A 16526-nucleotide genomic window follows, 5' to 3' on the forward strand; every position below is an offset into this window, starting at 1 on the left:
TGGAAAACACCACGACACCTTAAAATGCACGTCCCCAAACACTACCACATGATGAGAATCTCAGTAGAGCCTATGGGCCTCACCGGAACGTGATCCAGTCCTCGCTGGCCATGTCCTGAAGCCCCCGCTGAAACTCTTCATACAGCGCCCAAACCTGCGCGCAGCTCTCGATGTCCTTGGAGACGCTGTGCGCCAGGGAGAAGTTGGGCTCTTCTAGTCCAAAATGATGGCAGTCATCACTATAGAAACAAAGGGTGAAACACCATTACATCCTTAAAAACTGTTCCGATCATTGTTACTGAACCACCTTCCCTGTGTGTGTGTGTGTGTGTGTGTGTACACGCCCACCAGTCCGACGGTGAGACAGTGGGCGACTACCTGAGAATTTCACTCTAACTGCTTACGTATAACCTCTTCTAAATTCATTAATGTTCATTTTTCTAAAGGACTCTAAGTGCAGTTGGTAACACACATAAATATATTTATGTCCAACATATATGTCATAAAAATAGAAATATTCAGAATTATATCTATTCATGGATTAACTGAGAAGAGATTAATATTAATATCCAAGAGTTAGATTCTAGAATATAAGACATCCTTTTAGAGAAAAGGTAGAATGCCATTTAGTAAGTGTGTACTAAATCCTTCACTATCCCTGGAAGACAATTATCTTACCAATCGATGCATTTGCCTAAACAGAGACCAAACCTAAAACAATGCTTAAACTTAATACCTTGTGGGCGCCTGGGTGGCTCAGTGGGTTAAGTATCTGCCTTTGGCTCAGGTCATGATCCGAGGGTCCTGGGATGGAGTCCCGCATCGGGCTCCCCGTTCAGCGGGGAGCTTGTTTCTCCCTCTCCCCCTGCCCTTCCCCCGGCCCCCCACTGTTCCTATGTGCGCTCGCTCTCTCTCGCTTGGCTCTCTCTCTCAAATAAATAAAATCTTTAAAATAAAATAAAATACACCTAATACCTTGTATTATTATAACACAAAACAATTTTTTTCGTGGAATTGTCCTATTTTGCTAGGTTCATTTTTTTTTCTCAGAGTCTCTGAAAGCAACTTTCCATTAATTTCATATATTCCATTTTTAAATACAATGAAATCACAGAAAGCAAGTGCTCCATCTCCATAATTTACCTTTTAAGTCAGTTTAGTTATCTGTTATACTTCTAGGCCTAAACAGAAATTTGCTTTTCTTTTTATCTCCTGACAGAATGCAGCCATGACTCCTGGGCATAAGCCCTTCTTAGTTTTCTTTAAAACTACAGAATTATATGAAGAAAAACATTAAGATAAACAGACATAAGGACATCTGCAAATACAAACTGAAACAACTACTATCAATTTTAAAGAAAAAACATACACCAGCTTTTTCCTTATGACTTCAAGATCATCAAACTCAATTTTCTTCTCTTTTATTGACTTGGCACTTATATCAAGAGCATTTCGCTGGCCGGTTTCAATAATATCATCACCAGGCTTTAGTTGGTCCCAACGAGCTTTAAATTTTTCTAATTCTTGATAATAGATCTGAAGACGTGACTTCACATTTCCTTTCATTACTTCGATCTGTAAGAGTCAAGAGTTTATATAATTCAATTCAGAGTAAAATCTCACTTTCCTTTCACATTTTACTTCCAACTTTTTCTATTTACAGGTGAAAAAAACATCAACCAATTTCTCAACAGATTGTTTTCAATCACTAATTTCAAGTACAGTAAAATTTTGATTTCAAATTTAGACCATAAATTAGAGCATAAACATTCAGTACTTAGAGGTAAACTGCAAGTATCATCATTAAAACATCACTCACGCTATTAGCAGCTGCCACCACAGCTCTCCACAAAGATGGAGTGATCAAAGAACGCCTAGCACTAGAGCTGTCCCACCCAAGCATTCAGCTGCTTCACGACGGAGGGTGTCCCGGTCTCCCAGCCAAAGAGTAAGTTCAGTCAACAGGACAGAAGTACGACAGACGTGTATAACTACCAGGCTGTCCCTTAACAGACATAGCGGCAAACAAATCCACTCCTAAGAAAAACTGGGAATGATATGACATACACTCTTTGTATGGTAGGAAGCGAAGAGAAAACGGTGGATAGTGTTTTGCTACATGGAAGTACTGAGCAGGCCAAGTTCAACATCAATATAAAATTCTTATCTACCTGAACTGTAATGGAATAAAGTGAGAGATCTTAAGTGAGCAAAAAACCAAGTTTCCATTTTAAGAAAATGACTAAAGCGTTCTTACCTGATCTTTAATCATAAGTTGGTGACTTTCCATCATCAACTCAAATTTATCCCACTTAGCTTTCAGATTGCTAATTGTTTCCAAACCTCCACCTGCCACAGTCCGTAAAAGTCTGTTTTTATCTTCAGCTTCTTGGAATAAGGGCAAAATCTAAAGGTTGAAGAAATAACACATAAAAAACAATTTTATCAAATTTCTTAAGGTTCATTTATTCTAATTTGTTCCATGACTTGCTTTTTAAAATCAAGATTTCCGTTTTGAAATGACTTGTTAAATTCCTGGATATGAAGCTGCTAATACTTCCTAATCATTATGTGCAAACTCAGCTAAGGCCCTCTAACATGAGAGTTAAAAAGGATCCTAAAGTTGCCCCTCCAGACTGAATGACACCATGAATTCATAAACACAATGCTACAGCGGGATTCAAGGTGAAGTTCTGATTATACCAGTTCCACTCATAAGAAAACGCTAGAAGGGCTTCTAAAAGAATGAAGATTAGGATTATCTAAGAGCATAAATAAGATATTCTACTCAACAGAGAGGGAAAGTCATGAAAAAGGTCCTTAAGAAAAGGACAACTAGGGGTGCCTGGGTGGCTCAGCTAGTTAAGCAATGGCCTTCGGCTCAGGTCATGATCCTGGAGTCCCAGGATTGAGTCCCGCATCAGGCTCCCTGCTCTGCAGGGAGTCTGCTTCTCCCTCTGACTCTTTCCCCTGTTCATGCTCTCTCTCATTCTCTCTCTCTCTCTCTCTCAAATAAATAAATAAATAAAATCTTTAAATAAAAAAGAAAAGAAAAAGAAAAGGGCGACTAAACACGTGGAAGCCATTGTGCATGAGGACACTCAGCAGGAGAAGAGAAAGAAGGCAGGCAGGCTCTCATTTCCCACATGTGAGGAGGCCTTAGAGGAGACTTAGGAGTCTCCTAGTTAGCCTGCCCCTACTCCTCCTCCTTCCAATCCACATGGCAACAGAGAGACCTCAAAACACGACTCTGTAACACCCTGCCACGCGCAGCCCAGCAGACTCCCCAGCCTCGACGGGATGGACCCTGAGGTCCTCACTGGCTCCCGTGCCAGAGATCCTGTCTAGGTTTTCCTGCCTCACCCGCTGCCCTCGCATGCAACATCCGTGTCTCTTCTTCCCGTTTCTGTGTCTTCCCTCCCATTTCATTCTCATTCTCCTCTGCACCTCCTCTTACACTTCAACTCTAAATTCTGGAATATTCTACCCTGCTCCCACAGCGTCTGTTGTCTGCTGTCAGCCAGGTGGTCTAGTCAATCTCATGGCTTTGCATTTCATGCATGTAAAGATGGCGTTCAAGTTTTCATCTCTGGTCTTCACTCTTAAGTTCCGTATTCCTCATTCAATTTCCATCCGACACCACAGCCCCCACTGCCTCCGATATCCCAACACCCTCCTCGTCCAGTCATTCCCATTGGCAGGAAATGGTACCAGCTGCTTCCCAGCCACTCAGCCAAAGCTCTAGGACACACTCATTCCTCTTTCTGTGAACCCCCTGTGTTACACCATGAAGGGATATTATTTCACTTACCTCTGAACTATCTTAATAATTTTAAGTCTATTTCATAGGAGGGACACATAAACGTTTGTTTCCTGATCTGAATTATTTCTCTTCTCCTAAACAGTTACAATCAACCATAATGTAACCGCTCCGTATGTGAGTGTGTGTGTTGTGTGTAAGTATTCCTAATTCAGCTCTAACTTCACACTCCAGCATCCTAAAGTTACAACCCTGGAAGTAACAGCATGAATTATTTAAGTTTAGTCTCATTCTAACATGGCACCTCATAAAACAGACTGTGAATACTCCTGAGACAGTAATAAGTATGACTGTTACTGTGTCACTGCACCAGTGTAACAGCAAGAGTCGCATCATGAGTGGCCGGCTGGACCGGCTTCCGTGGACTCCCTACAATTCTGAACTTCTATGGTCTTCCTAAAGAGTCACATAAGCCTGCCTAACTGAAACATCTCCTGCGTGCTACGAAGAGGTTGGTAACTTTACTTCGCGATTCTCACCTCTGGTTTCCGTTCCTGTAGCTTACTGTATTGTAAATTTGCATCACCGATCTCCTCCACAGACTGGGGCATAACTGTTAACACTTCCATGGCCTCAGTGACAAATGTATCAATTTCATGTAGGTGAGCTGAATAGGTGACATTGACAGAGAATGTTATCATCACCAAAATTACTCCATTGCACCATTTTAAAATCAGTGTTAGAAGTGATTACTACATAGCATACATTAAAACTTGAATTTTCATTTGCTCATACAACAAAACTTTAAAATACAGAATAAGCAAAAAAAATTTCTTGTCATGAAAGTTTAGTTGTTTCACATTATACCTCTAAATTTTGAGGAAGTTAAAATGTACTCATTATTAGTAAATTATACTCAAAATTGGTAACTTTTCCAGTCTTCTAGATAATATGTCAGAACATCTCAGTTTAATGGAAAAAAAAAAACAAAGTGGTATTTTGGAGAACAGTGGGAAATTTGAAAGATAAGAAGAAATACATTCTAGCAGCATTATCTACCTTTGTCAGGAACATATACAACAAACTAACAGTAGTTCATACTACAAATAGTAAAAATGCCCTTCATTTTTTTAGCTCAAACAGTTGGATATGGACTTTCCTATTTTATTAAAATTATCATTTTAAGCACACTTCATTTCATAATACTTTCTAGGTTGGCTGATTTTAATCATCATTGGGATTCACACTTCCTAACTACCAAAATGCATGCCTTTATGTATAAAATTAAGTTAAAATAAAAAGTAAAAAGTGTCTTTACCCTGGATGGACTTCTTCAAAGAAAGAACAAGCATATCAAATAGCTTCTGGATGAGATCATCAATCACGGTCTTCACAGGGTTACAATTAATATTTAAGCAATCCACCTTGACCACACTGCAAAATGCCAACAGAACACACGCCATGAGAAACGCTTACTAGAGAAGAGTCTCGCTATAATGATTTTACATAATACCTTTCAAAATGTAAATCAGAAAGTATTATCGTGATCTTTAAGCACAGTTAGATTTCATTTAGTAAAAATGCTTTCCACGTACTATTACAAAGTTTTAACACATTTAAACAATATTTTGTTACAATACTACAGTTTTTTAGTCTCACATGAATATATTTAAATATCGACAAGCCCTTTACTTGTCACGGCATGTAATGTACTTATTCGAATATTTATAACATGAATTCCCGATTCTGCAAAGTGCAAACAATAAGGATAAGGAAAAGAAAACAAAGACAGAAGGGGCAACATAGATTATTAAGGCCCTAAGACAATAAAACAGTAAGATATCATTTTATACCTATCATATCAACAAAAATGTAACGAATTGTTAATTCATATCTTCAACTGTGTGGCGCAACAGAACCCTCAGAACTGCTGGTCAGAGTATAAAACCGTGCGACTTCTGTGCGGAGGAATTCAGCCAGATCTATCAAGCAATTTTAAAATAGGCACATTCTTGGGGCGCCTGGTGGCTCAGTGGTTGAGCCTCTGCCTCCGGCTCAGGTCATGATCCCAGGGTCCTGGGATCGAGCCCCGCATCGGGCTCTCTGCTCAGCAGGGAGCCTGCTTCCCCCTCTCTCTCTGCCTGCCTCTCTGCCTGCTTGTGATCTCTCTGTCAAATAAATAAATAAAATCTAAAAATAAATAAATAAATGAAATAAAATAAAATAAAATAGGCATACTCTTTACCTTATCAACTTCACCTTTAGAATTTATCCTAAGGAAATTTCCAGAGCAGACTCTAAGATTTATACACAAGTATCTACTTCCGAGCATCAATTATAATAGTGAAAAATAATAAAAAAGTTAAATACAAAAATGGCTAAATTATTATATATCCATACAATTAAAAATCAAGTTTTTTGAGGACTAGGTAATAATAAGACTAATCAATTTATTAATTAATTATTTATTATAACTTATCTTAATTTGAGTTTAATTTTTATTTAAACTTAAGTTTAATTTAAATAATTATTATTAATTAGGAATATATTATTATATTATTTATTTAGTGTTAAATAATAGCATACAGTATAATTCAAATTTTTAAGTATATGTACTAATATTTCCAAAACATCAAATATTAAGAGCAATTTCTATATTTTAAAAAATTTATACAACAAATGTGCTATTTTAATGATCAGAAAGATGGCATTCATTTTTAAGAACACTAACTACACGGTATCCTTAAGGCAATTTGAAATGTTGAGTAAACAGAAGTTGAACCAGACTTGTTCCTCTGAAGAAACCTCTTATTTATGTTAAAGCATACAAAGTTAAAAGAAGGCTGGAAATTGTGGTCACGAAGATTACTTAGAAAGCTCCTCATCCTTTTTGAGGCACAGAGCCAGGTGACATTTTAGATAGCAAATTATACGAGTTAAATCCTCACTTCTATTTTATAAATATAATTTTCCCTTAAAGCTTTATGTACTCTCAAACACCCACTAGCTGTAAAGTTTTTAACTCCAGTTCTTCACCAGCAAAACATTAAGGGCCAGTTTGTTTGCTATGTGAAATTTTATATAATTTTTGAAATTGTGACACATAAAATGTCAAAATTCCTAATACCTAATAGACGATTTTAGCAAACCCGAGAAATTAAATTATACCATATTTTGTGAATGAATTAACATCAAGAAGTCTGAGGGCAGCAGACTTATACTCATGGACTACAGAATCCTGTGGACAGACTGAATTTACCTTTCACTCAAAAATATCGGTAACGTGATAATGAGGGTCCCTTCAGCCACGGATAGGACGGCATGGCCCTAGACGGCCTAGCCCCAAATCATACCCTTCCTATAGCACCCGAAACACATGAGAGTATCACTTTTCTAACCTCATAGCCCACGTCTATACAGCTTAAGCCCCCGTGAAACGGTATCCGTGTGTGAGCGAGCACATACTTGAGCTTACATGAACTCGTGCTAATCATTAACAAGAGCAAACTGCAGAAAAGGCATGCAGGACAGGTGTTCGTTTCCTTCCGCTTAGCTTTGGCGGGCAGGCTAGGAAGGCCGTCTACACCGAAGGACAGACAGGTTATACTGACAGTAGTCGAGGTCCGTGAGCGGGCAAACACAACGAGCAAGCCGGGTTCAGAGAGACGCGCCGCTATGGTGGCGTCATTATCTAAATCATCTCAGCCCAAACGCACCCATCATTCGTCTCTTCGCTGTTCGTCATGCCTCATCTTCCACCAAAGACAAAACCTCATAATGCCCCAAGTATCTGACAACACTTCCTAATATTCCCGCCTCCCATTTGAGTACCAACAACTTAATTCGATTAATTACTGTGGTTCTGACAGACTAACCTCTCTTCCTCCAGGATCTGTTTCTTCCACCATCTGACTCACGAGTTCCAGACTGACACCCCTACTGTTTGGGTACGGACACGCTTCCGTCGAGAAATCTTCAAGAGCTAACTAACCACTCGAATGTGGAGAAACTCCAACGTCCCACCTTAGAATGGAACCTCTCCCAAATTTATTCCTTAACTGCCCCTTCCCACGAACTTCCCTCTAGTTCCTAAAAAATATTCATTCATCCAATTCTCAATTAACCAACTTCTGATTTCCAGCATAGAAATCCCTCACCTGGAAATCTCTGCTTGAACCTTCAATCCTCATCTCTAGCTGTCAGAGTTCTAGTTCAAAGATCTCTACCTTAAGGACACTTCCCTGATTTTGACCCAAATGGACGGGATGTCATCATCCTGTGTGTCTCCACAGTCTTCAGCTCAGCCTCTCAAATGAAACACACTGCTCTGTCTGATACTAGCAATAACAACAGTAACTAGCATTTATTCACAATTCCATCTGTACCAGTATTTTGTAGCCAAAGTACATACTGAATTCTCAAAACCCTTCAGGATTTATAACACTACAGCTGTAACTATGTTAAAGCTGAGGAAACTGAGGTTCACGGGCTCTCAGTGGCTGTCGAGCTCCTGGAGCTGGTATGAGCCGTCTCACTCCAGAGCCAACCCCCTCAATCCCTGTGTAGACGCACTCGGTCACGTCTCCATGCACTACCAGAGAGTAAGCAACGTGAGGTTCCGGGTCCAGTGTACAAAGCAACTTTATACTCCCACAGGACAAAGTTTGCATATTATAAATGCTCAGCAAATATTTGAAAGAATAGACAAATGATTTAGTAAAAGTGAGACTGTCCTTTATAGGTAATAAGTGCACAATTAAACAGGCCTCTCATAGAACTTTACTGCAAAGAGTGGTTCCAGGGCCACGAATTTCAGAGAGTGATGGGGGAGCTACCTTCTCGAGCAGCTAGGTAAGGACGTGCCCAGCGGAGTCTCCTCTAGCTAAGGCAACACCCAGACGCAGCACAGTGTTGGGTGACGGCCAGGGCCTTCCAAAAGGAAGTGAGGCCACATGAAACTCGAGTCAGCTGTGAGATCCACGTGCCAGGTCTGCGTCCAAGTCTCCCCGCCCCAGTCTGCGCTATCCAACCAAGTCCCAGGCGGCAGAACCTCCCGAAGAGAACTTCCTTTTACCTCAGCAACATCTTACTCTGGTGACAGTCAAGTGTCACAGCTGAGCTTTAGAGGCGGTAAGACGGTGACCTGACTTTGACACCAGCAAACGAGGAGCGCCCTTCCCAACTCCTGGCGGAAACTGTGATGGTGCATAAATACAGCTTTAACTTCCAATACCTTGGAAGCCGTTCTACTTCTTTCCCTTTTATTTTCAGTGCTTTAAAATTTCTCTCCCAATCATGGACAGTAGAAAGATGCTTTTCCACTAGAGCCTCCATATCAACTTGCCCAATTACGATCCATTCCTATTTGAAGAATGAAAACCATTATTAGGAAAGAAACAGTATTAATACGCGAACATTTAAAAGCTTAGGGTCCAACATTAACACTGATTTAAAAGGCACAAATGTAAGGTACTCGTGTAAATTTTAACTTAAGTATGCAAACATTACTACAGAGCCTGAAGAATGAACAGAGGAAGAAACTATGTAGCGCATAAAAGTATTATTACAATGGGGAAACTTTTTTTAAGAGATCACAAAAACCCGTTTTCTAGGATTCTCTTCTGAAATCTGACGATTACACAGAATCACTTTGGTGAAGCCAACACTACAGATCTGAAAGGGTCCAGATCCAGCCCATTCTAGAAACCTAAAGTAGAGAAGCAGCATCACAGATGCAGGGGTGAGACCGGCTGGACTCTCAGTCGTTGTCATTGTCGAGGCGGCAAGGAGCAAGGAGCGGGGCGGGGCCTGGGAGGCCGGCAGGAGTCCCTCAAACAAAGTAAAGAGTTCATCATCTTCATGACATCACTTTGCTCCATGCTGTGCTCTTGATCCAAAGCATGAGGAAAAGGACACATTTTCCTGAGAGGAATTAAAATTGACACCACAGAATCCTGTCCCATTCCATGTTGATCCAACAACCAGTTTCTCAATTTTCAAATAGTCAAAGACAAGAAAATCTTAGCCTAACTCTCTTCCCAGGTGTGGAATCCACGCAGGCTGTGTCGTCACCCCCAGTGCGGACTCTGACCCACAGCACAACACACAAGACACACTGGAGATGACCCACTTCATGCTAGCGCAATCAGATGAAGGTTGTAATACCGGAAAATGACGTGTTCCGTACCTTATGTTGTTGTAAAACAGCTGATAATCTCCGAAACAGATCCTCAGCTTTGTTGAAAATAGTCAAAAATCCGCTTGCATTCCTATCGATCATAACCGAGAAGAGAGACTCGGCTCCGGCCTCACCCACTCCCCTAAACTGATTGGGAATGCCGATGAACCGCTTCATCTCTCTGTAATACTTAGCCCGGATTTCTTCAAAAGGAGGCCTGAACTGCAACCGTCCCTGTCTAAAAACAAGGAAATCGCTTTGGAATGGGCATTAGGAGGGACAGAGAGACTGAGAGCGAACCCGGGCACTCCGCGCCTCACTTGTAGGTCAGGTCCACGCTGATCTCCGGCAGGCTCTCATTCAGGGCCTCCAGGCCCATCTGGTACTGGTGCTCCAGAGCTTTGTACAGCTGGTGGTCCCAGTGCTGCTTCCACGCCCGCATGTCGCTCGCTTGGAAACCCTGAGCGGGTAACGCACAGCTCTTAAAAACCACGTACTGGAATGCGGTTGCCATTTAAAGCTTTTCTACCACCACGTAAAATTATAAGCAAAAACCAAAAACCAAACACGTTATTCTCAATGTTGTCTAGCTCTGCAGCAGCTCCGTGCCATGCGACTGCTTATACGGAGTCGAACACCAACGTCTCTAATCTCATCAGTAATACGCTAACGATCAGCAACACCTAAACATCGACTTAATGTCAAGTAGATTTTACCTGTGGACTTTACGATGGAAGACGAAAACAAAACAAAACAGAAGAACCAGTCACAGAAATTGGTTTACTTTATGAACTTCTTGGTCCTCCTCCTCAAATTCCCATCAAGTACAGCTCTTCTCTTCCCTCTCCCTCCCTAAATGCTCCACGGCACATTTGTAAATGATCAATTTAAAATACGAGGATGCTCAGGACAGTTTATACACTCGTTTGCTTCCATTTAACCATAAATATATTGATTCTAATACTTTAAATTTTTTAATTTCTAATACTTTAATTTTTAATTTTTGGTGGGCTCTGTGCCCACCACTGTCACATACATCATCTCCTATCAAGATGTGGTAGAACTGAAATTCTACCCAAAAAAAAGGGTAGAGCTGAAAGAGCTATTTCATTTTTTAGGCTTCTGCCTAACCTCAGCTTTGTATCCTACGGATGGCAGGATCACCTAAAAGGAAACTAGGCAATGACAAAATTTAAGCACCAAGTTTTCAGAGAAACTACAAAGTCAGAACTGAGAAATCTGGCATTCCATGAGGCAAATGGAAACTCCCTTTTTTACTCTGAAATGTGAAAGCATGGCCAACCTGTGGTCTTTGTATGGGGTTCAGGAGACTTCTAAATTAGGAATTCACGCGAGATTTTTCATCAGTTTAGAGCCACACTCGGCGGAGGGGATACCAGAGTGCAGGACCTGTAAGGCACGCCTCACCTGAGCTTCCACACTCGCCAAGCCGGTTCGCAGTTCCTGTAACCCGTCCTTCCAGCGCTGCTGTTGCCGCAGCAGGTCAACATTCATAAGAACTACCACCTGTGAAAAGTAAGGAAAAACAGTCTCCAAGGAGCCCTGGGAAAACAGTGACTTCTCATTGGAAAACCTGACAGCACCTAAACCAAAGATCAGGTACCTCCACCTACAGCGAGATGCAGCGTACCTGCCCGGCGCCTGGGCCGTCTGCCCGAACCGCACCATCCCCATCGTACGAGAATGGCACAGAAGCCCACAGGGAGCCCACCGGGAGAGGTGTTCTGCCAGCAACTACCAATACCAGGGTCATGAAACAAAGGAAAGCCTGTGGAGGAGGGGCCTGCCGAGCCTTGGGGACTCCATGCAAGGCGGGATCCTGGAAAAGGACATCAGTGGGAAAGCTGGAAGCTCAAAGCCCTCTAGTTCCTAGTTTTGTTAGACGTGCTACGGTTACACAAGTTGCTAACAGATGAAGTCGAAGTAAGTGTGAACTTCGTACTGTTCCTGCTAACTTTAAGTCTGTTACATAATTAGACTTCCAAATAAAAAGTACTTAGGATTATATCCCAAATACCATTTAAATAATACTAGTCATAGCCTATGCAACTTTATAAATAAAACATACCTTCTCACAAAACGTAGTGTGCCATTTTCTCAGTTTCCTATTTTCAGTGGCAAGTCGCTGAGCAGCATTTTGGAGTTTTTGGATGTAGCCTTCTAATTCTTTAGGATTATCCCAAGTAATTTGTGACTTTCCCCCACTTCCTGCTTTTGAATTCTAAAATACAACAAGCATCGTTTAGCATTTAAATGCATTTCTCTTTTCCTGAAGACTCCACAGACATCTTAAGTCCAGTTGTCCCTACCACTGATTTGCAAGAAAAAAGCATACAGAACTTTTCCATTTTATAAATGGCAAGGCAGTCCCCAAAACTGAATAGATCCATCCCTTCGAAGTTCTCCCTCTTGGAGCAAAACACACACAGAACAGAAGCAGATGACACAACGAACACGCACAGAAGGAACAGAAGAAAGCAACCAAGAGGCCTGGGGACCTGAGCCAACACAGATGTACGCGTCCTTACTGTCTCCCAAATACGCAGGGCGGCCAGTGGACAAGCCTCCACCCGGAAAACCTTTGTGGCAGGGCCTGCCCTACTCTTGCCAGACACCAGCATAGAAAGCACCGCTCTGCAGAGAGCCGACCTGCCGTCCACCGCTGTCCCAAGCAGGCAGTGCTCCACGTCCCCCGCCAGGGCAGCCCCCGTGGGGTAACGCTGGTGGGACCAGGGAGCCAGCCGAGTCCCCCCAAGCTTCCTCACAGCCGTATTAACGGGGCTCGGGCACTGTGAGCTGCCGCCCTTCACAGGCAGGCGTTGGCGAGGCCCGAGGGGACATGACCTCTCGGCTCCCTTCCTGGGAGGCCGCGCAAGGCCATCCCTCACCCTCCTGAGCACAGTGTCTGCGGGGCCCAGCAGAACGCCGAGCACACATGCTCACCTAGGCCCCTCACTACAGCTCCCTCTTTCAGGGAGAAACAGCGCTCACACAGAAGGGACCACGACCCCACCCCAGGGCATCTTCCGAGAGGCCAGCTGCGTGCGGAACCACAGTTCTCAAGGGCTGAGAGACCTGCAACCATGAATTCTGTGCCTGTGAAACATCCTTCAGCGAACAGGGGCATAAAAACATTCTCTGACAGGGGAAAACCAAGAGACTTTGCCTCTAGCAAACGTGCTCCCAATGCCTGGCCAGAGGTAGGCCTCTCAGTGGGAACTGCAAAAGCGAAGTAAAACCCGGGGATGAAGAAAATAAACTATCCTCCTTCTTTGAATTTCTTAAATCCTACTTGATGACTGAAGCAAAAAGGACCACCCCATTTGACAGCAGAGGGTACCTCACACTTAGGACAAATATGGGGAAACAGAGAGAAGAGAGTGAGGCAGTAGTCGGGCTCCTAGACGTCCCTGACATGGGCAACGACAAGGCAGGACAACTGGGCCTGGATGCAGGACACCCTCAACCAGCCGCTGCAAAATGAGTGAAACTGACAAGATGATCAATCCGAGAGAATCCTCTGTGGACAGCCGTGAAAGCATTTACCTAGTAATTACCTCTGCTGTATTCCTAGAGATGATGAAGTTAGTTAAATGAGAGGCCCTGCTCTCCAACCCCTTGCGAGCAGCAAGGGGACTGGGACAAACCTCCCTGTTCTTTGTCCTTCTTATTTTCTATCTTCCGTTCAGATTCATTTAACAGAGGCTATATCCAATTATTTACTTCTCACAACCCAATTTCTCATAGAAATATCAACAGATACCACTCTGAATGTATTTATTAAAGAAGAAAAGGTTCTAAGGGTATATAATTAAACATTATTAGGTGAAAAATAATAAAATTTACCCCGTTCCCAAAAGTACTCTTATAAATATGCCCCCCAAAAAAGCTGAAAGGATATACACCAGATTATTAACAATGGCCATCCCTTGATGGTATAAATTTAAAACATTTTTTTTCTTTGTTTGCCAGTATTTTTTAAACTTTCCACTATAAACTCATACTGAGCTTTGGCAATAAAAAAACATGTTTTTAATATAATTTTTAATATGAATTATCTGACTTATAGTAAATGTGAAGCCTGAGATCTAGTGTGCAGAACAGAGTTGGCAGAGGAGGTCGCCATGGTTTCCCTCTGAAGGCCTGCTTCCAAGACAGACCCATACCTGGTACCTGACCCTGCACCTGGGAGGCCTCCCACCACCCTAGCCTTAGGCCCAGCTCACTACACCGAAACACCAAGGTTTATGCTCAACAGTCAATCCCCCTGGGGAACCTGGAATTTTGGTACATGTTAGGCAGAAGATAACTCCATGTCTAGCCCCCAGTAAGCGCCTGGGCACCGAGTCACTAATGGCATCCCCGGTAAGACACCATTTCACACGCACTACAGCTTGTTGCTGGGGTGGGGGGAGAAGAACACCTGCGCGACTCCACTGGGAGGGAATTCTTGGGAGCTTGTGCCTGGTGTCCCCAGAACCTCACCCTCGTGTACTTTTCCCTGTGCTGACTCTGCTGCGCATCCTCTCACTGCAGTAAGTCATGATAAACCAGCTCTGGGTACAACTACACCCTGAGTCCTATCAGTCCTCCGAGAAAATCACAGAACCTGGGGGTCGTCTGGAGGAGGACCACAACTGGCAATCCACCTCAAATAAAACAAGAAGGAAAGGGTATATTTCCTTCTACCTATTTTTAAAACATTTTAGGTTCTGTTAAAACTAAAAATGTAAATTTCAAAAAGCCACCAGTCACAAAGTAACAGTTTAAAAACTATTATAGGTTTTTCTAATGCCATATGTGTGCATATTTGAATAAGCACAGATAAAAAAATTAATACCGAATTATAAAATCAGGAGATTTTTTTCTTGTATATAAGGACCTCACACTTCAGTGACTAAGTAACTGTAACAGCACACCAATTGTATATACACACATGAAGTCAACCGATCAAACTCAGCGCCTTAATATGTGAAACAATGTAGCCGTTTAAATCTATAGTTGGAAAAATGTTACTTGTTAAGAGTGAAGGAAGTCACTGGGGAACAAAACAAAACCTTAGATCAATGTTAAGTGGAAGGATACACTAAAAAACTGAAAGAGAAACACCTCACATGTAAATTCTAATTCTAACAACATAAAAAGTCCATTTACCTTAATTATCTGTTCAAATGCTAATGCAGACTGTAGCATCATTGGTCTCTGACTTTGAATCATTTGCTGATCAATAGAATTGTAAAAATGTGCCACCTACAAAGTAAAAGTCCAGTTAGTAATAATCAATAATAAATAACATATTTAGTGTTTCATTTGTTTTCATTTTTAATTGTTTGAATGGAAATATTAGCTCTTTATTAAATTCATGAAATCTTCATGCTAAGATTTAACAAAACTACTTTTCATCTCTAATGTAGCATTTATGCATGTATTAACACATGCCATCAACAATTAGTGTTGAGTTCCTACAATTTGCCAAATCATGTCCTGGGGCTGATTAAATAAAGATCATAAAACCCAGTCCCAGCAATCAAGAAGATCATAATATCAAGGGAAATACAGAGGAAACCAGTAAAGCATGTTAAATACTAAAAACGCAACTCTTCGTTCTTACAACTCTCCAAACCTGCTCCTTTCTTTCTTTCTTTCTTTATATGCTTTATATGCTTATAACATGTAATCCATTTCTCGGACCAAAAAAAATCTTCATGTTGTCCTTAACTTGTATTTCACACCCCACATCAGTGATGTTTACTGACTATACTCTTAAACGTAGTAAATCTAGCCATCTCACCCGCCTCCATGAGTCCCACACCAGTCCAAGCACCCTTGTTTCTTGACAAGACCAGTGCCCGTTCCCAGTCGTGGCTTCCTAGTTTCTTTTCAAAGCATTCAAAGAAGCCACAGTTGTCCTTCCTTCAACATGAATCATACCATACTTTTGCCCACTCAAAAACTTCCAATGACTCCCCAGGGCACTTGAGAATAAAATCCAAAATCCCAATGGCTTCCGATATAGTCAGGAATAAAATCCAAGTGCAACACCCACGGCCCTCCACCAGTACAAATATCGCACATAAACTGGCCATCAACTGGCCGTCAGCCCCAGCACAAACCCTCCCTGCACGGAAGCCTCGCCAGCCTTCCCGCCGCGTCTCTAAGCCACCGCGTGAGTCTTGCCTCAGGAACCCACCATGGAACCTGCTCCCTCCGCATGCACTAGTCCTTCTCCAGACGCCTGTGTGCTTCTGCTGTCACTTTGTCATACCCCTTCTCAATGTTACCTTCACCAAGGCCTACCCTGACCACTCGGTATCTTTTCCTCCGTTTACTTTCTCTTCAACGGACTCATCACGACCTACAACTACCTACTACGTGTTTGCTGTCTCCCAAATTAGAATGACAGCTTCGGGAACAGTGTCCAGCGAGCGGGAGGCACTCGGTAGTACTTGTGAATCAGTGAGCCAGAAAACAGAGATACCTACGCGGCACAGTGATGAACAGAAGAGGACATATCAACTCTTTTGGGGAAAAAGGAGAAGTTCAGGAAAGCCCACTAAGTGGGCATCA

General features: G+C 42.2%; 1 protein-coding gene across 1 annotated transcript in view; it reads right to left on the reverse strand.

Moving 5' to 3' along the window:
* The window catches only part of LOC111153786 (dynein cytoplasmic 2 heavy chain 1), a 309334-nt gene that overhangs the window by 275116 nt on the left and 17692 nt on the right, over window positions 1-16526 (reverse strand). The window contains 11 exon segments of the mRNA XM_022513025.1: window positions 84-239; window positions 1370-1575; window positions 2258-2407; window positions 4300-4427; window positions 5079-5194; window positions 8994-9121; window positions 9948-10176; window positions 10259-10398; window positions 11367-11465; window positions 12028-12180; window positions 15114-15209. Of these exon segments, the coding sequence (XP_022368733.1) occupies window positions 84-239; window positions 1370-1575; window positions 2258-2407; window positions 4300-4427; window positions 5079-5194; window positions 8994-9121; window positions 9948-10176; window positions 10259-10398; window positions 11367-11465; window positions 12028-12180; window positions 15114-15209 (1601 nt within the window).

Source organism: Enhydra lutris, unplaced genomic scaffold (assembly GCF_002288905.1).
Source record: "Enhydra lutris kenyoni isolate GAN:26980312 unplaced genomic scaffold, ASM228890v2 scaffoldscaffold34, whole genome shotgun sequence".
Lineage (NCBI taxonomy): Eukaryota > Metazoa > Chordata > Mammalia > Carnivora > Mustelidae > Enhydra > Enhydra lutris.